The 23392-nt window shown below is 43.1% G+C and overlaps 1 protein-coding gene across 2 annotated transcripts; it reads left to right on the forward strand.

The window, feature by feature from the left end:
* The first annotated feature begins 145 nt into the window (after window positions 1-145).
* On the forward strand, window positions 146-22693 carry TNFAIP1 (TNF alpha induced protein 1). Of its 2 annotated transcripts, XM_060756968.2 has the most exons (8): window positions 146-362; window positions 2509-2586; window positions 10145-10482; window positions 13649-13818; window positions 13922-14011; window positions 16167-16219; window positions 17802-17997; window positions 19994-22693. In XM_060756968.2, exons 3-8 carry the CDS (start codon window positions 10260-10262, stop codon window positions 20213-20215), a joined length of 954 nt encoding a protein of 317 aa, XP_060612951.1. In that variant the 5' UTR covers window positions 146-362; window positions 2509-2586; window positions 10145-10259; the 3' UTR covers window positions 20216-22693. The 2 variants fall into 2 exon arrangements, with proteins under 2 accessions (XP_060612951.1, XP_060612950.1); XM_060756967.2 differs by lacking the exon at window positions 146-362 and having other exon boundaries at window positions 10140-10482.
* Window positions 22694-23392: the final 699 nt, after the last annotated feature.

The raw sequence follows: 23392 nt of genomic DNA on the forward strand, positions 1-23392 counted from the left end.
AAAGTGGATTTGAATGGCGCTCGATAGCTCTGCCTTCGACTCCTTTTGCCTGGCTGGGGAGGAAGCGAGGGAACGAGGCGGATGACGTCATACGTAACGTCATCCTCGTCCGTTTATGATTGCGTAAGGAGCGCTGCGACGCGATGGCATGCCGGGATTTGTAGGCGGAAGTTTCTGACTGGCGAGGGCGGCCTGTTGCTGGAGGCTAGAGCTTCGAGCTCCGCCCTTCGGTTGGGCTGGGGACGCGGAGGGCGCGCCGACCCGCTCGGGAGACGGTTCAGTTCAGCCCGGGGAGTTTCGGAGGCCTCGGAGAGCGACGGCCGCGACCCCTTCGGCGTTTTGAGGAAGGAAAGAGGCGGCGGGTGAGGAGGACGCCCAAAGCGAGGCGGGCGGGCCCCGGAGAGCGGGAGGGAGGGGAGGCATTAAAGGGTGGGATTGATTTTGTGTTTGGTGGGTCAGTGCCTGGAAAGGAAGTGGAGCGGGCGGGCGGGGATAATTGATTTTGGAGCCCTGTTCCATTTTCAGGCAAGGTTAGAAAAGGAGAAGAGGAAGGGTATATTAGAGGTTCTTTAATAGGGACAGGTGGACGTTCAAGAGGGAGGACTTTAGATGAATGCACAACAGGTAGAACTTTAGGTGCATGTCCAGCAGGTAGACCTTTACATGAATGCACAACAGGCAGAACTTTAAGTGCATGTCCCAACAGATAGAGCTTAGGTGGATGGTGAGCTTTGGGTGGATGTCCAACAGGTAGAACATTAGGTGAATGTACTAAAGGTAGAGCTTTAGGTGGATGTACCAATGATAGAGCTTAGGTGGATGGCGAGCTTTGGGTGAATGTCCAACAGGCAGAGCTTTGGGTGAATGTACCAAAGGTAGAGCTTTAGGTGCATGTCCAACAGGTAGAACTTTAGGTGGACGTCCAACAGGTAGACCTTTAGATGAATGCACAAGAGGTAGAACTTTAGGTGGACGTCCAACAGGTAGACCTTTAGATGAATGCACAAGAGGTAGAACTTTAGGTGGACATCCAACAGGTAGAGCTTTAGATGAATGCACAACAGGTAGAGCTTCGTGTGGATGTCCCAAAGGTGGATGGTGAGCATTGGGTGAATGCCCAACAGGTAGAATTTAGGTGCATGTCCAACCCGTAGAATTTTGGGTGGCTGTTCAATAGGTAGAGCTTTAGGTGGATGTACCAATGATAGAGCTTAGGTGGATGGCGAGCTTTGGGTGAATGTCCAACAGGTAGAACATTAGGTGGATGTCCAACAGGCAGAGCTTTAGGTGGATGTACCAAAGGTAGAGCTTTAGGTGGATGGTGAGTTTGGGTGAATGTCCAACAGGTAGAACTTTAGGTGGATGTCCAACAGGTAGAGCTTCAGGTGGATGTTCCAAAGGTAGAGCTTAGGTGGATGGTGAGCTTTGGGTAAATGTCCAACAGGTAGAACATTAGGTGGATGTCCAACAGGCAGAGCTTTAGGTGGATGTACCAAACGTAAAGCTTTAGGTGGATGGTGAGCATTGGGTAAATGTGCAACAGGTAGAACGTTAGGTGGATGTCCCAACAGACAGAGCTTCAGGTAGATGTCCAAAGGTAGAGCTTTAGGTGGGTTGTGAGCATTGAGTGAATGTTCAACAAGAAGAACTTTAGGTGGATGTCCAACAGGCAGAGCTTTAGGCGGATGTACTAAAGGTTGAGCTTAAGTGGATGGTGAGTTTTGGGTGAATGTCCAACAGGTAGAACGTTAGGTGGATGTCCAACAGGCAGAGCTTCAGGTGGATGTTACAAAGGTAGAGCTTTAGGTGGATGTCCCAACAGATAGAGCTTAGGTGGATGGTGAGCATTGGGTGAATGTCCAACAGGTAGAACTTTAGGTGCATGTCCAACAGGCAGAGCTTCAGATGGATGTCCCAAAGGTAGAGCTTTAGATGGATGGTCAGCATTGGGTGAATGTCCAACAGGTAGAACTTTAGGTGGATGTCCAATGGGTAAAACTTTGGGTGGCTGTCCAACAGGCAGAGCTTTAAGTGGATGTCCAAACAGATAGAGCTTAGGTGGATGGTGAGCTTTGGGTGGCTGTCCAACAGGTAGAACTTTAGGTGCCTGTCCAGCAAATAGAACTTTAACTCTCCCAGGGTAGTGTGATTATGGAAAACCTCCATACCTAATAAAACATAGATGATGATAGTAATAATAAATTGTATTTATTACCCACTTCTCTTAACAGCTCTAGGAAGAGTACAACATACTCAAAACATATCAACTTGAAATACATACAACAAAATACATGCATCAAAACATACCATTATAAAATACATACACCAAAACACAGGGTACAAAGATTAACGTACAGCGGCAATAGAATACAATAGACTGTCTGGGGAGGAAGAATATTTAGCCAACTTTCATGAACATAGATGGAAATCATACTGGTGCAGCATGCTAGTGTATGATAAAGACTTTGGTTGAAATGTTTTAAATACGTTTTTTTCTTTGTTTCACAGAGGAGTGAAGCTTTACAACCAACATTGCCCGTCCTGCCTGTTCCAGCATCCTTTATCCATCAGAAAGAAATATAACAGGTATGCTATGTCCCAGTTGTTTACCCTCATTTAGGGTAGAGCTGTTCAATCAGTGGTGGGATGAGGAGTCAGCAAGTAGATATGTCGAATGGATTTAATGCATATACTATAATCAGAACTAAAAAGAGAATTTTGTTCATAATAATTGATCCTGTGCAATGCTGGCAGAACTTATAGGTTCAGCGTTGTCTTTATGCACATGGAGGTGACATCATTGCATTGTAGATCTAGCGGCTTTCTATGGGGCAAAGGGTAAGGAGTTGTGTGTCATAAATGATATGGTTTTTCTTGGCAAGATTTCTTCAGAGATGGTTTGTCGTCGCCTTCCTTTGAGGCCAAGAGAGTGGGACTTGCCCAAGGTCTCCTAGTGGGGATTTGTGTCCTAGGGTTCATCCACACTGTAGGATTAATGCAGTTTGACTCCACTTGAACTGACATGGCTCAGTTCTATGGAATCACGAGAGCTGTAGTTCGACAGCGCTGTTAATCTTCTCTGCCCAGGAATTTTGGTTCCTCATCAAGCTGTCAATCCCAGGAGTCCATAGCATTGAGCCAAGACATTTAAAGTGCATTTAGTATACAGTGTAGATGCACCTTAAAACTTGAATATCTGCCACAAGAATGTGAGTGCATATTATTGTTGTGTTAAATTGTTATTTTATGATGTTCTATACTTATTTTTGAAGTATTTGGATTGTTGTTTACATGATTTTAATATGTTGTAAGCTGCTTTGGATCCTGTTAGGGACAAAAGCAGGATATAAATAAAGATTATTATACTGACACAAAAACACAGTATGTCACAGCAAATGAGATCTATATGCTGGATTTTGTATCACAAAACCACAAGTCAAACACTTCCCAAGCGTCTAGGACTGTGTGATGTATTTTCGAATGATGCACACAGATCCAAGTAAGGTAGCCTTTTGCAGTTGACAGATTGTGGTTTTGTCAATGTGTATTGTTTCTAAATGCCGGTTGAGATCTTTTGGCATGGCACCCAGTGTGCCCATCACCACTGGGACCACCTGGACTGGTTTATGCCAGAGCCTTTGCAGTTCAGTTTTGAGGACCTGATAACGGCTGAGTTTTTTGTCCTACTCACACTTTTGGTGCTTGACTCACACATTTGTAATCAAAAATATCTAGTTAATATTTAATATTTCTGACATATTCCAGCAATTTTAACTCCAGTCTTGAATTCATCAGTCCCTGCACGTTGCATGATGTGTTCTGCATACAAGTTTAGTAGGTTGGGTGAGTAGACAGCCCTGTCGTACTCCTTTCCCAATCTTGAACCAGTTTGTTGTTCCGTGGTCTGTTCTTATTGTTACTACTTGGTCGTGATACAGGTTCCTCAGGAGACAGACAAGGTGGCTTGGGTCTCCCCATACATACCGCCAAGAACTTGCCACAGTTTATTATGACCCACACAGTCAAAGGCTTTCTCTGGTTTTCACTGTGGCAAGTTTTAGTGTTCAACGAGAGATAGTGCAGTCTCTTTCGAGACGGTAATTCTTGACTTATTTATGAAGCAATATTCCCTGGAGCACAACTGAGGTTTGAAGCATGGTCAGAATGAAACTATGGTGATTATTTTGTCCACACAGCCAGGAGTGTTCAAGGAAACAAATCAATTTTTAAACAGCTCCTTTTTGTTCTTCACCATTTATTTTTTCACCATCTGCTAGAGCAGTTTAGAGCCACAGGTGAATATGAGCTCTGATCTAAGCCTGTGCAAAGCAACTTTAGCTATCTTTTCTCCTGAGTCTACCTCTTAGGGCTGTTGTGAGAACAGAGAGAAACCTAATGTAGAATCATCGAGTTGGGAGAGACCTCATGGGCCACCCAGTCCAACCCCCTACCAAGAAGCAGGAAAATTGCATTCAAAGCACCCACGACAGATGGCCATCCAGCCTCTGTTTAAAAGCTTCCAGAGAAGGAGCCTCTACCACACTCCAGGGGAGAGAGTTCCACTGCTGAACGGCTCTCACAGTCAGGAAGTTCTTCCTAATGTTCAGATGGAATCTCCTTTCTTGTAGCCATTGTTCCATTGCGTGCGTCCTACTCTCCAGGGCAGCAGAAAACAAGCCTGCTCCCTCTTCCCTATGACTTCCTCTCACATATTTATACATGGCTATCATGTCTCCTCTCAGACTTCTCTTCTTCAGGCTAAATATGCCCAGCTCTTTAAACCGCTCCTCATAGGGCTTGTTCTCCAGACCCTTGATCATTTGAGTTGCCCTCCTCTGGACACATTCCAGCTTGTCAACATCTCTCTTCAATTGTGGTGCCCAGAATTGGACACAATGTTCCAGGTGTGGTCTAACCAAGGCAGAATAGAGCATGGGGAGCATGACTTCTCTGGATCTCAACACTATACTCCTATTGATGCAGGCCCAAATCCCATTGGCTTTTTTTGCCGCCACATCACATTGTTGAATCAAGTTTAACTTGTTGATCACAAAGTCTCTTTGTCACATGTACTGCTCTCGACCCAGGCGCCCCCCATTCTGTATCTTTGCATTTCATTTTTTCTGCCTAAGTGAAGTATCTTGCATTTGTCACTGTTGAACTTCTAATCTGTCAAGATTGTTTTGAATTCTGCTCCTGTCCTCTGGAGTATTGACTATCCCTCCCAGTTTGGTGTCTTCTGCAAACTTGATGATCATGCCTTCTAACCTTTCATCTAAGTCATTAATAAAGATCCTGAACAGGACCGGGCCCAGGACAAAACCCTGCAGATGGCACTCCGCTCATCACTTCTTTCCAGGATGAAGAGGAAGCATTGGGGAGAATCACCCTCTGGGCTTGTCCACTTAACCAATTACTGATCCACCTAACCATAGTTTTGCCTAGCCCACATTGGACCAGTTTCCTTGCCAGAAGGTCTTATTGAAAGCCTTACAGAAGTCCAGATACGCTCCATCCACGGCATTCCCCGCATCTACCCAGCTTGTAACTTTATCGAAAAAAGAGATCAGATTAGTCTGGCATGACTTGTTTTTGATAAATCCGTGTTGACTATTAGCAATGACCGCATTTGTTCATAAGTTTTTGCAGACCACTTCCTTAACAATCTTTTCCAGAATCTTGCTTGGTATCGGCATGAGGCTGACCGGACGGTAATTGTTTGGGTCACCCTTTTCCCCCTTTTTGAAGATTGGGACCACATTGGCCCTCCTCCAATCTGCTGGAACTTATTTTGAAGCAGAGCGGGAATAAGGTAGCCAATGTGTAGGTCTGCAGCAGTGTTTGGAAAAATCTCTTTCACTCCAATTCACTTTCATTGAGTTTCACATGGTGCCTTATGAAGGAACAGCAACCTCTTTAACTCCAGGGGCCAAATTCCATTTTAGAGAACTTCTCACAGTTCTTTGGTCATTCTGCACAGGCCCAGAAGCCAAAGGGTGGGGCTTGAAATGCCAGCGTATTTTTAGCAGAAAGCACGGACTGCCAATTACTGAATGGGGAGGAAGTGGACTCATGGAAAAGCTGGGCAAAGCTTTCAAAGGATATGTCTTTCAAGTCTGGTGAGCGAGTGAGCTTATTAACAAAAGACCCTCCTCATAAATGTACAACAAAGGAACTTATTAGCAGTGGTGTGACCCAGCACCAGTGGCCCAAAGTGATAAAAATAACAGAAACACAAAGACCAATGTTATTTCTTCCATAGAAGGCTTTTCTTTATAGCAAAATATTATGGTTGTACTATATTACAAGAACAAGGTTTCCATAGCACAAATGAAATTCTTCCTTCTTTGCTTCCACGCTGGGCTTTTTTCTCATGCAGCTTCGATCTCACAGAGCCTCTTTTCACACCAAAGTTATACATCAGCTTCACACAGTAGCTTTTTACACACAATGTGAGCTTCACACACAATGGCCTTTAACCTGGATCTTCTCTCACATAGAAGCTTCTCACACCAGGCCTTCTCAAACTGAAGGCTGCTAACACTGAGGCCTACCTCACACTGAGGCCTACCTCACACTTCAATCTCACAGCTTTGATCTCACAGAGCCTCTTTTCACACCAAAGTTATACATCAGCTTCACACAGTAGCTTTTTAGACATGCCCCAACATTGGCAGTCTTTAGGAAGAGCTTGAAAACATGGTTGTTCCAGTGTGCCTTCCCAGAATAAGGAGAACTCTCAGCAATATGCCCTCATAATGCACTTTAATACTTACTTAGGATGGATTGCGTTCCCTCGTTTCTCTCTGAAAAATCCTATCCCAGTTACATTTTACCTGTTCACGTCAGCATATTTTCAATTTTAATCTGTCACATTTGACCCGGACATTTTTAATATGTCATTATTGATTGTTGTTTTTGTTATGTGATTTATATGATTTGTATTTTATTGTTTATTAATGTTGTGTTATTGATGATTGTTTGATGTACTTTGGGCTTGGCCTCATCTAACCCGCACCGAGTCATCTGTCGGGAGGGCTTTGATGGTGTCTTCCCACATGGCAGAGGGGAGTTGGATTAGATGGCCCTTGGGCTGTCTTTAAATTCTTGGATTCTAGATTTTCAGAGAAAATTTTTTGCTATTTGGGGAGGCTTAGAGTCGGACGACTGGATTCAGACTCTTGAGAGGCTTGGATTTGGACCCACCTGCTCCTGATTTGTTCACCTTTAAGTTCTTTAAGTGACCCGGCCTGGTTGTATTCTTGCTCAAAGCCTTCCTGAGTTTGGTTTTCTTCCTGCTTTTCCATAAACTTTGGCATTTCCAAAGCCTTGGAATCTCTTGCCCTCCTTTTCCAGATACCAGTGGAATTGCCCGATGAGGGGATCAATGCTTGTTTAGGGCCTTTGGCTATTTCCTGCACGTGGTTAAGCAAGCAATGCACAAATGCCAGAACTAAACTCCAGTGGAGGGGAAGCAAAGGAAGCGGTCCTATTGTGTGGGACCAGCTGAGTCAGACCCATTGTAATATCCGGGAGTGTGTTTCCCCCAGGTCCTGCCTCTGCTACATAGCAATGTGGTGACCGAGGGATGGACTTTGGCCTCATTTGAAAAGCAGTTCTGGTAACTGGAGTGTCATAGAGAATTGCAACTTGAAAACAATCACAGGTATCATTTTTTTTCTTTCAACCTTGGCTGACAAATTTGTGAACATCCTGCAGCTCCTCCATGATGACATGATAACAACAATCTTGGACAGCAATGGCTTCCAGTGACCCATTTAAGGTGGAATCGGGTGTCAAACAGGGATGTGTTATTCCCCAACCTTATTTTCCATCTTCATCACTATGATACTTCATCTTGTTGATGAGAAGCTATTTAATCTCAGCAAATTGAAAGCCAAAACCAAGGTCACAACAACATCTGTTATAAAACAATATGCTGACTGGAGGTCAGCTGTGACCAGCAGTGCTGCGGAATTTGAAGATGCACAAATAAAGAACAAAGGGGAGAAACGCGCCAAGAGGAAGATGTGACAAGCCAACCCTGACTGGGACTGCCTTCCACCTGGAAGGCAATGCCCTCACTGTGGAAGAACATGAGGATCAAGAATAGGACTCCACAGTCACCTATGGACCCACCACCAAGTCACTACATTTGGAAGGTCATCGTAGAATCATAGAGTTGGAAGAGACCTCATGGACCAGCCAGACCAACCCCATTCTGCCAAGAAGCAGGAAAATTGCATTCAAAGCACCCCCGACAGATGGCCATCCAGCCTCTGTTTAAAAGCTTCCAAAGAAGGAGCCTCCACCACATTCCGAGGTAGAGAGTTCCACTGCTGAACGGCTCTCACAGTCAGGAAGTTCTTCCTAATGTTCAGGTGGAATCTCCTTTCTTGTCGTTTGAAGCCATTGTTCCATTGCGTCATAGTCTCCAGAGCAGCAGAAAACAATCTTGATCCCTCCTCCCTAGGATGTCCTCTCACATATTTATACATGGCTATCATGTCTCCTCTCAGCCTTCTCTTCTTCAGGCTAAACATGACCAGCTCTTTAAGCCGCTCCTCATAGGGCTTGTTCTCCAGACCCTTGATCATTTTAGTCGCCCTCCTCTGGACACATTGCAGCTGGTCAATATCTCCCTTCATCTGTGGTGCCCAGAATTGGGCACAATATTCCAGGTGTGGTCTAACCAAGACAGAATAGAGCATGGGTAGCATGACTTCCCTGGATCTAGACACTAGACTCCTATTGATGCAGGCCTAAATCCCATTGGCTTTTTTTGCCGCCGCATCACATTGTTGGCTCATGTTTAACTTGTTGTCCACAAGGACTCCAAGATCTTTTTCACACGTCCTGCTCTTGAGCCACGCGTCCCCCATTCTGTCTCTTTGCATTTCATTTTTTCTGTCTAAGTGGAGTATCTTGCATGTAATGATAATGAAGGATTGCCTAAGTAAGTAAATAATAGGTAAGCAAAGTAGCAGTCCTTGGGGTTCACTAGAAAAGAACCAATATGATAATAGGTTAGATTTTTTCTAAACTCAACTGTAGGAACATTTTCTGAGCCCTGCTTTGACCTTAGAGATCTTTCTAGGCCTCATCATTGCCATAAGTGAATGGGTATTGAATGGAACCTGGTCGGAATTGCAGTCAGATATCAGGAAAAAATCCTCTTGAGGTTTTTTGCATAATACCATATATATTCAAGTATAAGCCGACCCAAATATAAGCCGAGGCACCTAATTTTACCACAAAAACCTGGGAAAACGTATTGACTCAAGTATAAGCTGAGGGCGGGAAATACAGCAGCTACTGGTAAAACAAAATAGATACCAATAAAATTATATTAATTGAGGCATCAGCAGGTTAAATGTTTTTAATATTTACATAAAACTAATTTAAGATAAGACTGCCCAACTCCAATTAAACCATTATTCTAACCTTCTTCAATGTAAATGTGCTTACATATCCTTCCAATAACAATAGAGTAAAATAATAAATGTAATACAAAATAATAATAACGGAATAAAATAATGGAAATGTAACAATAGAGTAAAATAATAAATGTAATAATAACAATAATAAATAAAGTAAAATAATAGTAAGTAAACTTTATTGCGGTCGATGACCAGATCATAATGTAATAAAATAATAGAGTAAAATAATGTAAATGCAATAATACCAATAATAATACATAGAGTAAAATAATAGATGTAATAATAATAGAGAAAAATCATACATGTAATAATAACAATAATAAATAGTGAAAAATAATAAATGTAATAAAATAATAATAGGGTAAAATAATGTAAATGTAATAATAGAGTAAGATAATAAATGTAATAAAAAACAATACTAATAACAGAGTAAAATAATAAATAACCTTGACTCGAGTATAAGCCGAGGGGGGCTTTTTCAGCCTAAAAAAGGGGCTGAAAAACTAGGCTATTACTCGAGTATATACAATAGTTCTTATGGCTGTTGAAGAGGGAACGAAACAACCAAATATGTCTTCTGCCTGAATGTTATCAGAATAATTCTACTCTGATGGTTGTCGTAACAAAGAATGTCTGCTTCTTCCAACAGAACTTGGTTCTAACCTCGATCTCTTTCTCTCCTCCTTTGTGATTGTTTAGTTCAGGATCCAGCACCCCCTGGTCCAACTGCTGACCCTGCAGCCCTCCATCCACGCACCCACCACGGCGGAGTCGGTCAAGCCCACCCTCTGCAGAGTTGTCATCTACTTGCAGAAGGAGATGTCCGGGGACACTTGCCTGACCGCCCTCTGCCCTGCCTCGGGGTCCAAGCCCAAGGGTGCCGGCCTTGGCAGCTTCCGAGCAGGCGCCTTGGGCAACAAGTATGTGCGACTCAACGTGGGAGGCTGCCTCTACTACACCACGGTGCAAGTCCTGACGCGGCATGACACCATGCTGAAGGCCATGTTCAGCGGCAGGATGGAGGTCCTCTCAGACAAGGACGGTAGGTCCCGGGGTTGATGCCCGGTGTGATTAGGCAGCTCTTCTGTTGCGCTTTTGGAGAGTGATCAGATAATTCCTTTAGTTGGTCCTCCCATAATGTTTGCCCCCATATTGCGACTCCCCCCACCTGTTTGAAGGTCTGTCTCCACTACTCCGTCTCCTATGAGCTTCTCCAATACAAATATTTTTCTTTCTTCCCTATCTCATCCTGAATTTTATCATTTTATCTCACACATGTGGCTCGCCCTTTGTATTATTTTGCATTATTTTATTGCATTCTTATGTTTTTATTTATTTAATTGTGATGTTTATTTTGTTGTTTTGGTTTTATTTTGTTGTAATGTACTGTTGGGCTTGGCCTCTTGTAAGCGGCCCTGAGTCCCCTCTGGGGAGATGGTGGTGGGGTATAAATAATGTCGGATTATTATTATTATTATTATTATTATTATTATTATTATTTGAAACACAACAAGATGAGTCCACAGCAGACACTCTGCTGGCTGTTGTATTGGATCACACATGGCCCTTGTGGTCTCTTCCAACTCTAGGTTTCTGAGATTCCTTCCCTTCATAGAGAACAATGAGGAGGATTTTTAGTATATGCCAGGAACAAAATTTGTCCCTGAACCTGATGTGGGCATCACCTGAAGCTGGGAAGGGATAGAGTTACCATCAGCTTCCTTTTTTTGAAAAAGCCCTTTATTGAAATGAAGTACCTAGGAGTAGCACATCTGTTTTCTTATGCTCCAGATTACATATCCCCTAGAGCAGAGGTGTCTGTTGGGTGAGTGGGCTTTATAACAACGGACCCTCCCCATAAATGTACAGCAGAGTAACTTATTAGCAGTGGCATGACCCAGCACCAGTAGCCCAAAGCGATAAAAAGAACAAAAACACACAGACCAATAATAATAATAATAATACTTTATTTGTACCCCGCTACCATCTCCCAAGGGACTCGGTGCAGCTTACATGAGGTCGAGCCCGAACACAACAATACAAGCAATAATCACAACAATACAAGTAATTAAGATAAAAACACAAACAGTAAACATATAACATTATCAATAAGACAACATACAATTAAAAACTGTGGGAAGGCCAAATGTAAAATTAAAATTGGAAATAGTGCTGAACATGGACGAAAGGTGATAGAAGCGTGATAGTAGCATGATAGACCAATGTTATCTCTTCCATAGGAGGCTTTTCTTTGTTGTGAAATGATATGGTTGCGCTATTTACAAGAACAAAGTTTCCATAACACAAATAAACAAATACATAGTAGGTTTATACACAGCAGCCTTCACATTGGAAGACTGCTGTGTATTCTATGTATTCTCACACAAGGCTTCTCTCACACAGAGTATAAACTTACTATGTATAAGCCTACTATGTATTCTCACACAAGGCTTCTCTCACACAGAGTATAAACCTACTATGTATTCTCACACAAGACTTCTCTCACACAGAGGTTTACCTCACACTCTCTCCCTCCACTCTCCTCCTCTCTTGCTTTTTATCTTTCTTCCTTTCCTTCCCTTTCTCTCTCTCTTGTGCCCCTTTCTCCCTCCTCCCATTTCTTATTTCTTTCTTCCTCTCCCTCATGCTATCCCTTTCTTCCTCTCCTTCTTTCCCTTTCTTTTTTTTCCTTTCTTTTTCTCTTTCTCCCCATTACTCTCTCTCTCTCTTATGTCGCCTTTCCTCCTCTCTCCCTTTTTCTCTTTCCTCCTCTTTCTCTCCCCACTCCCTTCTCCCCTATGTTTCTTTCTCAGCCTCAGAAGAAGGGAGTAGTGACAACACAATCTGCCTGAAAAAAACCCTGATGGTTTTGGTCTGAGATTTCCAAAAGCCAGCTTTGGTTTGAAGTCACATCAGAGCAGCCTCCCTCTAAAAAAGAGACCTTCTTGTCTGCGTCTTTATTCAAGTCTTTGCAAATGCATCCCTCCTCTTAAGCATATACAGGCAGTCCCCAAGTTATAAACAAGATAGGTTCTGTGGATGTCCCCACTGCCCGGTCGACCCAGCCATAGGATCTCCGTCTTTGCTGGATTCACCCTCAACCTGCTGGCACGCAGCCATCCAGTAATGGCCTCGAGGCACTGATGGAAACAATCAGGTACAGAGTCCGGTCGGCCTTCCATCTTCAGCACCAGCTGAGTGTCATCGGCGTACTGATATGCCGCCCTTCTCACCCCGAAGGGACTCAGAGCAGCTTACAATATATATTTTCATACATTATATTATATTATTAGCATAGTACAATATCAGTATTATATATTACTATATTGCACTATACCATTATATTGTAATATTATTAGTATTATTAGAACGGCTTACAATATATATTTTCAGACAATATATTTTATTATTAGCATAGTACAATATCAGTATTATATATTACTATATTGTATTATACCATTATATTGTAATATTATTAGTATTATTAGAGCGGCTTACAATATATATTTTCATACAATATATTATATTATTAGCCTAGTACAATATCAGTATTATATATTACTATATTGCACTATACCATTATATTGTCATTTTATTAGTATTATTAGAACGGCTTACAATATATATTTTCAGACAATATATTTTATTATTAGCATAGTACAATATCAGTATTATATATTACTATATTGTATTATACCATTATATTGTAATATTATTAGTATTATTAGAGCGGCTTACAATATATATTTTCATACAATATATTAGCATAGTACAATATCAGTATTATATATTACTATATTGCACTATACCATTAGATTGTCATTTTATTAGTAATATTACATGTAATGTAAATATATAATTATAATATTGTATTATTATTACTAGTATTATATTGTATTACATTATAACATTACAACAAAATAAAACCAAAATAACAAAATAAACATCACAATTAAATAAATAAAAACCTAAGAATGCAATTCTTCTATTTAAACTGAGAGATTGTTGTAGTTGCGGCATACTTCAGAAAACTACAGATCCCAGGCTCCCCATATCACCAGTGCTTCTCAGAATTGTAGTCCCTCCCTCGGATTCTGGGAATTTTAGCCCACCCATCTGCAAGGATCTCTGGGGAAACCCATACAAGATGATCTGCTTGGTTACATCTGAGACACCAATGCTGTGCCGACGTCTCATTCTATTTCCAGGATGGATTCTCATCGACCGCTGCGGGAAACACTTTGGCTCTATCTTGAACTATCTCCGAGACAACACAGTTGCCCTACCGAAGAACCGGCAGGAGATCAAAGAGCTGATGGCGGAAGCCAAGTACTACCTCATCCAGGGGCTGGTTGACCTCTGTCAGGCGGCCCTGCAGGTAAGGCTCTGATGGTCATCTACTGCAATGCTCTTCACTTTTTGGTCCCAGCTAAGCATTGGCTAGCAAATAACCCTTTGTGGGTGGGGTTCCTTTTTCACAGGACAAGAAAGAATCATACAAGCCCGTCTGCAACATCCCCGTCATCACATCCCCCAAAGAAGAGGAGAGGCTCATAGAATCGGCCATGAAGGTGAAGCCACTTTCCCATATTTGGAAAGCCAAGTCTTATTTACCCTTCCAAAACAAATAGTGGGGGGGCTGGGAAGATGTTTGCAAATGAAAAATAGTGCTGTGTCCTTCAAGTCTGGTGAGCGAGTGGGCTTATTAACAAAAGACCCTCCGCATAATTGTAATAATAATAATAATAATAATAATAATAATAATACTTTATTTATACCCCGCTACCATCTCTTCAAGGGACTCGGTGCAGCTTACATGAGGCCAAGCCCACAGTACATCAGTAAACAAAGGCAATAACAAAAACAATCAATACAATACAATTAATATAAATCACATAAACAATAAACAGTAACACACAAGCATTTAAAAACCTATAGCCGGGCCAAATGTAATAGTTTAAATTTTAAAAAAAATAACACTGGGTATGAATGAGGTAGGATATAACTGGTATGGGGTTTTCAAAGAGAAATGAGGGAACGCAGCCAAATCAGTGGTAAAGTGCACTTTGAGGACATACTGCTGAGAGTTTTCCTTATTCTGGGAAGGCACATTGGAACAACCACGTTTTCAGGCTCCTCCTAAAGACTGCCAGAGTTGGGGCATGCCTGATGTCCTTGGGAAGTGAGTTCCAGAGTCGGGGATGGGCCACCACCGAGAAGGCCCTCTCCCTCGTCCCCACCAATCGCGCCTGCGAAGGAGGTGGGAGCACGAGCAGGGCCTCTCCAGATGATCGAAGTGATCGTGTGGGTTCGTACACAGAAATGCGGTCACACAGGTAGGCGGGTCCCAAACCGTTCAGGGCTCATAAATGTACAGCAGCGTGACCCAGCACCAGTAGCGCAAAGTGATAAAAAGAACAAAAACACACAGACCAATGTTATCTTTTCCATCGAAGGCTTTTCTTTATAGAAAAATAATATGGTTGCACTATATTACAAGAACAAGGTTTCCATAGAACAAATGAAATTCTTCTTTCTTTCTTCCACGCTGGGCTTCTTTCTCATGCAGATAAACAGCTTCGATCACATAGAGCCTCTTTTCACACCGAAGTAATACAGCAGCTTCACACAGTAGCTTTTTACACACAATGTGAGCTTCACACACAATGGCCTTGAACCTGGATCTTCTCTCACATGGAAGCTTCTCACACCAGGCCTTCTCAAACTGAAGTCTGCTAACACTGAGGCCTACCTCACACTGAGGCTTACCTCTTTCAGTTGTGCTGCAGGCAAACCTACTTATATTGAGCTGCAGCTTTTGCGAAGTAATTGCAACCACTTCACCCTTTCAGTGCTTGACTCACATTTTTGTAATTTAAATACCTAGTTAATTTTTAATATTTCTGACAAAGTCTCCTTTGTCAGAAATTTGAGTCCCCCCAGGGGTGAGAAAGGCGGTATATAAGTACTGTAAATAAATAAATAAATAAATTCTCTTGAGGTTTTAAGAATTGGCTGGATGGCCATCTGTCAGGAAGGCTTTGATGGTGCCTTCCCACATGGCAGAGGGGAGTTGGATTGGATGGCCCTTGGGCTGTCTTCAGACTCTAGGATTCTAGATTTTAAAAATAATTTAAGCGTGCCTGCATAGTAGCAATGGAAGAGTGGAGCTCAGTAACACAAGAGCACACTCTTATGTTAGACTGGTGGTTCCCAACCTATGGTCCGTGGACCACCAGTGGTTTGCAAGAACAAAAATATTGTACGTGGCCTCACCATTACTACACAGTTGCCTCGAAACCACGTGGCAATGAGAGCGACTGGTCTCGCAAAACCCTCTTACAGTGCCGAGGTAACGGGAATGGCAGAAGGGGAAGGGCTGACTACCCACTACGACCACATTAGCTTGATATTATTAAATATGGTTTTCTGTGGGTGAGCAGATGGCGACAACTGGATGGTATATGTTCTGTATCAGAAACAAGAGCTGATGTGGTCTAGCCAATGCAGTTTTCCAAATCAGCACCCCAAATAACCAACCAAATCTAAAGTTAGCCAAAAATTTAGTACTAATGTTGGAGAGTAGTCCCTGGTCAAAAAAGGGTTGGGAACTACTATTTTAGACTCCTAACTCTCAGAATTGCCCAGTCCAGAAGCTTAGAGATTTGATGCCCTGTGCTTCTCTTCCCTTGAATTAACAAGTTCCCTTTTCTTCCTTCTTCCCAGCCGGTTGTGAAGCTGCTTTATAACAGGAGTAACAACAAATACTCATACACAAGGTAAGCTCTTTGCTGTCTATTTTGAGGTTAAAAATACAAGAAAACCCCCACTATATCATCCCAAAAGGACTGTCTTAGTCCAGCATTCTGTCCCTTTGTGTTTCTGGGAAGCCCATGAGCAAGATTGGAGACCAATGCCATCTTCCAGTTGCTGATCAATTCCTCTGTTTCCTATGTGCCATGTCATTGGAAGGAGGGCCATTGGTGTCTCCTGGGTAGTGGGAGCTATAGCTGTTTGTGGAGGCAGGAGCTTGTCTGTGTAAGTGGACACCCCAGCCACACACATACATACATATTTTCCCTTTTATTGTGTGTATAGATATTGTGTAGAAAGTTACCTTCAGACTATCTCTCTCTCTCTCTCTCTCTCTCTCTCTCTCTCTCTCTCTCTCTGTGTGTGTGTGTGTGTGTGTGTGTGTGTGTGTGTGTGTGTATATATATATATATATATATATATATATATATATATATATATGCCATCCCCTGCCACGCGTTGCTGTGGCCCAGTCTGGTAGTCTGGAAAATAATGAGAAAGTATTGGTTTCTAATATATGTAATTTCTTTATGTTTGTGGGTAAACAGTATTTCTTGCTGTTTCTTTGTCAGTGTTGATGTGGAGATTGTCTGGTTTGCCTACTCTGGAACATGCAACATATAATTGTCCTTCTTTAGGGGTCCCTTTCAAATCTATGATACTATATCTGTGTGTGTGAATCATATCTATATCTATGGCTAGATGACTCTTTGCCAGGAGGGCTTTGATTACATTTTCTTGTCCTGGTGAAGGGATTTGGACCAGATGGCCTATTGGTCATGGGGGGTTTGTGTGGGAAGTTTGCCCCAATTCTGTCATTGGTGGGGTTCAGAATGCTCTTTGAATGTAGAACTATAAATCCCAGTAACTACAACTCCCAAATGTCAAGGTCTATTTTCCCCAAACTCCATCTGTGTTCATATTTGGGCGTATTGAGTGCTTGTGCCAAGTTTGGTCCAGATCCATCATTGTTTGAGTCCACAGTGCTCTCTGGATGTAGGTGAACTACAAGTCCCAAACTCAAGGTCAATGCCCACCAAACCCTTCCAGTATTTTCTGTTGGTCAGGGGAGTTCTGTGTACCAAGTTTGCTTCAATTCCATCATTGGTGGAGTTCAGAATGCTCTTTGATTGTAGGTGAACTATAAATCCCAGCAACTACAACTCCCAAATGACAAAATCATAATTTTTTGAGTGATGGTCACTCCTTGTGTTGTGAGACATTTTGTTGCCAAATTTGTTGTGATTTCATTCATTGGATCTTTTGTTTTTAAGGTACTCATTATGCACAGAGCATTTATATTTATATAGATGTTTTACTGATTTTATTGTTTATGTAATTTTATGGATGTTATATGCTTTTAACTGTTTATGTTATTGTGGCATTGAATTGTGCCGTTTTGTAAACCGCCCTGAGTCGCCCTCGGGCTGAGAAGGGCGGTATAGAAATATAGTAAATAAATAAAAATAATAAATACTCATACAAAAAATTACAATAGCCAAAGCAGACACTAGATTTGACGTCGGCCTCCCTCCCTCTTGGTTTCAGCAACTCCGATGACAACTTATTGAAGAACATTGAGCTGTTTGATAAGCTCTCCCTCCGCTTCAACGGGAGGGTCCTCTTCATCAAGGACGTGATTGGGGACGAGATCTGCTGCTGGTCCTTCTACGGCCAGGGCCGCAAGCTGGCCGAAGTCTGCTGCACCTCCATCGTTTATGCTACGGAAAAGAAGCAGACCAAGGTAGGAGGACTTTGGCTTTCACATTCGATGCAGACATTCCTTTACGCATGGCTTGCTTCTTACAGTCCAGTGTCAGCACTCGGGGTTGATGATTTTCAAGGGGAAGGCAAAGGAGTTAATAGTTGTTGACAACAAAAGGAGCAGGAGCAGGAACAGTTGTTGTGAAAGGGGCAGTCACAGGACTACTGTGTCTACTTGTGTATAACTATGGGAATTTTAGTCAGGAAGTGAACCCCCAAAATCAGGGCCAGCCTCTCTATGGGATAATTTAAGTACTGCTGGGTGAGTGGGTTTATTAACAAAATACTTTCCCCGTGAATGTATAGCAGAGTAACTTATCAGCAGAAACATCACTAACCCCCTGCCAGCATCAATAGCTCCAAGTGATAAAAAGAACAAAAACACACAGACCAATGTTATCTCTTCCTTAGGAGGCTTTTCTTTATAGCAAAATAATATGTTTGCACTGTTTACAAGAACAAGGTTTCCATAACACTAACAAAGTTCTTTATACTTCCTTCTTTGCTTCCACGCTGGGCTTCTTTCTCATGCAGATAAACAGCTTTGCTCTCAGAGCTTCCTCTCACAGTATTTATTTATTTATCGTGTCAGGAGCAGACCAAACAATTGTATTGCATTTTTTAACAAACAAAACACAAAGTTTGCAAGCTTGGTAGTTGATTAAATGTCCTTTGACCAGTAGCTGGCCTCTGGTGTTGCTGCAAGAGTGCCTCTGGTGTTGCTGCAAGAAGGTCCTCCATTGTGCATGTAGCAGGGCTCAGGTTGCATTGCAGCAGGTGGTCAGTGTGAAGACACACAGCAGTCTTCACACTGAAGCTTCACATACAATGGCCTTTAACCAGGGGCTTCTCTTGCCGAAGCTTCTCACACCAGATCTTCTCATACTGAGGCCTACTAACACTGAGGCCTTTCTCCCACTGAGGCCTTTCATACTGAGGCCTACTAACACACTGAGGCCCTTCTTCCACAGAGACCTCTCACAGACTGAGGCTACTAAGCTACAGACATATCTTCTTATCAGCAGCAGCATGACCCAACACCCGTAAGCTAAAGTGATAAAAAGAAACAAAAACACACAGACCAATGTTATATCTTTCTTAGGAGGCTTTTCTTTATAGCAAAATAATATGGTTGCACTATTTACAAGAACAAGGTTTCCATAATACACATAAAGTTCTTTATACTTCCTTCTTTGCTTCAATGTTGGGCTTCTTTCTCATGCAGATAAACAGTTTCACTCTCACAGAGCTTCCTTTCACATCAAACTTATGCAGGAGGTTCACACAGTAGCATTACACACATAGAATCATAGAGTTGGAAGAGACCTCATGGGTCATCCAGTCCAACCCCATTCTGCCAAGAAGCAGGAAAATTGCATTCAGAGCGCAGCAGCCTTCACACTGAAGCTTCACATATGACAGCCTTCAACCTGGGGCTTCTCTCACCGAAGCTTCTCACACCAGGCCTTCTCAAAGTGAGACCTACTAACACTGAGGCCTACCTCACACTGAGGCCCTTCTCCCACAGAGACCTCTCACAGACTAGGCTACAGGCACACCTTCTTATATATAGGGCCAGCTAACACTTCCCAACAAAGGATTCCTCCAGACAGCAATCAGCCAGGCTTTGAAGCTCTGCAAGGTCATTAAATGCTAATCAAGGTGCAACATTCACACTTGGCTCGAGCTGACAAGAGTTTTTTCCCCCACCCAGGACATTCCACAGGTGTACAAACCTCACTTGCCTAGTTTCCAACAGACCTTGCAACAAATTTTGGAGAACTATCTCTCCTTCATCAGACTAGTTAAGTTTGTCCATGTCAACAGATTCTCTGGTGTTTATTCGTCATCGTTCTTTGTCTTCCATTTTCATGGCTTTTCTCTTTCCCTCTGCATGCCAGTCTTGTTTTCCAATCTCTTCCCAACAAAGTCCCTAATGCGTATTCCCTGAATCTCTTCTCTCTTCCGCCTCTCAGGTGGAATTCCCCGAGGCCCGCATCTATGAGGAAACGCTCAACGTGTTGCTTTATGAGACCCCTCGGGTCCCCGATAACTCCCTTTTGGAAGCCACAAGCCGGGCTCGGAGCCAGGCATCCCGGAGTGAGGACGAGGACGGCAGCTTTGAGCTGCGGGACCGGGTGCGGCGTATCCACGTCAAGCGATACAGCACTTATGACGACCGCCAGATGGGCCACTAAGTGACTTATAGGGCCCTTGTTTCTATGTTTATTATTTCCCCAGGCTTTCAAGCCTCGACCTCTTGTTTCTGCTGCCCATCGAGTGAGTGGGGCCTGTGCCATTCCTGCGTTGGCTGGAGGTTGACTTAGATTTTGTTTCCAAAGGCCTGTCGCGCACAATGCCAACCGTTTGTAATCTCTTTATTCATTTGAGGCCCTTTTCATTTTGTTTTAAGGAAGCTGATACCTCCTTCTTCTATTTAGAGAAAGCGGACATGATTTTTCGTTCAGGCATTTGCAGAAGGAACTTTCTCAGGCTTGGTTTGGAGAATTATGGCATCTCCTTGGTTTTCCTTTTTTTTTCAAGGAGGACGAATGTATATCAAACACTACAGTTTGACAGCTGCGTGTCTTCTTTCAGTACCAAAACACTCCTTCTTTTCCTCAAATGGACAGGAAACTGACTAACGCTGGGAGAAGTTGAAAAGACATTGGTGTCTTGATGCCTGAAAACTGGAATGCAAACCGAGGATTGGCTCTGAGATTCTGAGATTCGTCCCTGGAGGCAAATTGGAGTTGAAATACCCTGGATCCTTCCACCCGATTAGTTGCGGAGTTGACGGTTTGATTGCGGGCAAGACTTTTTGCTCTTTTCACTACATTTGCTGGATCCTCTGAGGGCTGTGAACAGGTTGAGCCTGGAATATACTGGAATCGCCCAGAATCCTATACAGTAGGGTCTGCCTTATCCGACCTTTGTTTATCCATCATTCTGTCTTATCTGATGCTCTTATCCGACATTCTTCTTTTCCTCAAGCATTTCCCCTTCAATTAAAGGATCGCTCCCCAACTCTCTCTCCATTCCCAATGAGTGAAAAAGGCTAGACAAGGAGGAGAAGAGGGAGGAAACGGGGAAAAGAGGCAGGACCGGAAGCAGAAGTGTCCTCCCTCCTTCCCTCTGAGATTTCCACACTCCTCTTCCGCATCGGGCACTTCCTGTTGGGTCTCTCTAACCCCGAGGTGTTACCTTGCCTTAACCCTTTGAGTTCCTGTTGTCACGCCAGCGTTGTTGTCTCCCTTGGCCTGCGAGGAGGAGGAGGAGAGGAAGACAACGTGCGTGCAAACGGGCACTTGTGAGGGAAGGAGGGAGGGAGAGCGAGCTGCCTCTCGGTGTTGTCCGAGGCAGGGGCACCTCAAGAGCTCCTCAAGAGCAACCCCCCCGAGATGTGCGCTCTATGCAGATGCGTAATTAGCATACTTCCTTGAGCCGCCTCTGGTTGTTAGTACTCTAGATGTCTAGCGCCACGTCGAACGGGTAACAGTAGGAGACTCCGTATTATCTGACATTTTAATTTCGCTAGCCCATTTTTGCCGGATAAATGAGACTCTACTATATTTCTGATCATATTTTCTATTACCCTGTGTTTGGAACGTGGTGAATCTCATCCTTTCGGACCGGGTCTCTGTCGTGACGTTTGCCCCACGCATTTCTCCATAGTGAGAGCAGAGGAACACTTGAACGGCTCTCAACTGGAAAGGAGGTTGGGAGGTTTATGTGGGTCACGTTGGACGTGTTTGAGGTTCCTGGGTTGGTTGTGGAGCTCAGTGTTCATCTCTGGCTTCTCACCACTTTAAAGACAGTTTTGGTGGGATTCCCAATCATTTTCTGTCTGGGGAATTTCAGGACGTTGTTGCATTTTTAAAAGGTTTTTCAAAGTGTTTACTTTCTGTGGCCCCCAAATATGGCAACTTTGTATCACAAGACATCTTTATTTATGGGCTTCGCTGAGAGTAAGGAACCTTTGGAAAAGTTGTAATCGTTGTTGGAAAAAGGACCTGGAAGGGAATGGGTGCCACTTGTTGACGATCTTTAAGGAAAGGCGGCTTAAAAAATTGAAATGGTGTGTTTTTCTCTCCAGGCACAAGGTTGATTTTGTACACCCGGTGATAGAGAAGTGCCAAAAAGTGGAGTGATCTGAGTTCCACCATAAATGGTCCCTTCATGGACCTCCATAGATGGTCTGCCTGGCCTGTAGCCTTGTCGATCGTACACCATGGCCTACCAGGGGTAACTACTGCTCCCCAACATGTTGCCCTTTACATGTGTAGGATGATGGACTTGTAGTCCCATAGGGCATGTAGTCCTACCTAAAGGGAACCAGGTGAGAGAAGACTGACCCCCAAATGGCTGGATGAGAGGAAAGGCTGCTGTTTGGTGTCCATTCCAGATGGACACCAAACAGTCAACGGAGGACCATGAGAAGACCATCTATGGTGGAGCTCAGCTATCTCCTCCTAATACCAATTTGATCCTTTACTTTTTGTATTTACATGATTGAGAAGAAACCTATGGCATTCCACAGACTGAGAGGAATGTCCTGCCTTTACAGCCAACCTCTTCTTCCATCTCCATGCACTGAGTTCTGTACTTTCAATCAGGCCGGATGTGACTTCTGGATGTACCTGGTGTTAAATGAATAAAATAACACTCTGTAACAAGCAGCATAAGTTATTTTAATCGGTAGTCATCATAACCATTATTTAAAGAATTGCAGAAGGTGCAAGAAGTCAGAAAAATCCCATTCCCTGGAAGTTCTCCTTGGACTTTGTGGTCGGTTCCCATGACAGGTGAGTCCACCAGACCTATGTGAACTAGAAACTTGAGTTTGAGATTTTTCTTTTTAAAGTGAAACCCCCAACGCTCAAGATTTGAGAATTGATTGTATGTGCTTTTTGATATGAAGCATCTTTGTGGCTCTTCTGTATGTTCTCATTGGCAAAGGTCCCAAACTAACTTGGTCCTTGACGTTACCCAGGTTATTTGAAAAAGTCTGTTTTTAATTGTACAAAATGCATAAGGTTATGTAGTGAACTACAACTCCCATCATGCCAGGTTAACCACGAGAACTTCCATCAGTACTTGAAGTTTAATATGTTGGGCATGATTGCTCTATATGCATCATTGGTGGGATTCAGTGTGCTCTCTGAATGTAGGGTAAACTACAACTCCCACTATGGTGAGTCAGCCCACTAACTCTTGTAGGTTGAGTTAGTCATGGGGGTTCTGTGTGCCAAGTTTGATCCAGGTCCATCATCGGTGGTGTTCACAGTTTCTCTGGTTGTGAGTGAACTACAACTCCCAGAAAGGAAGTGCAGCCCCCCCCCCCCCCCAAAAAAAAACCCCTCTCCAGTAATCAC

The sequence above is a fragment of the Anolis sagrei genome, chromosome 11, assembly GCF_037176765.1.
Source record: "Anolis sagrei isolate rAnoSag1 chromosome 11, rAnoSag1.mat, whole genome shotgun sequence".
Taxonomy (NCBI): Eukaryota; Metazoa; Chordata; class Lepidosauria; order Squamata; family Dactyloidae; genus Anolis; species Anolis sagrei.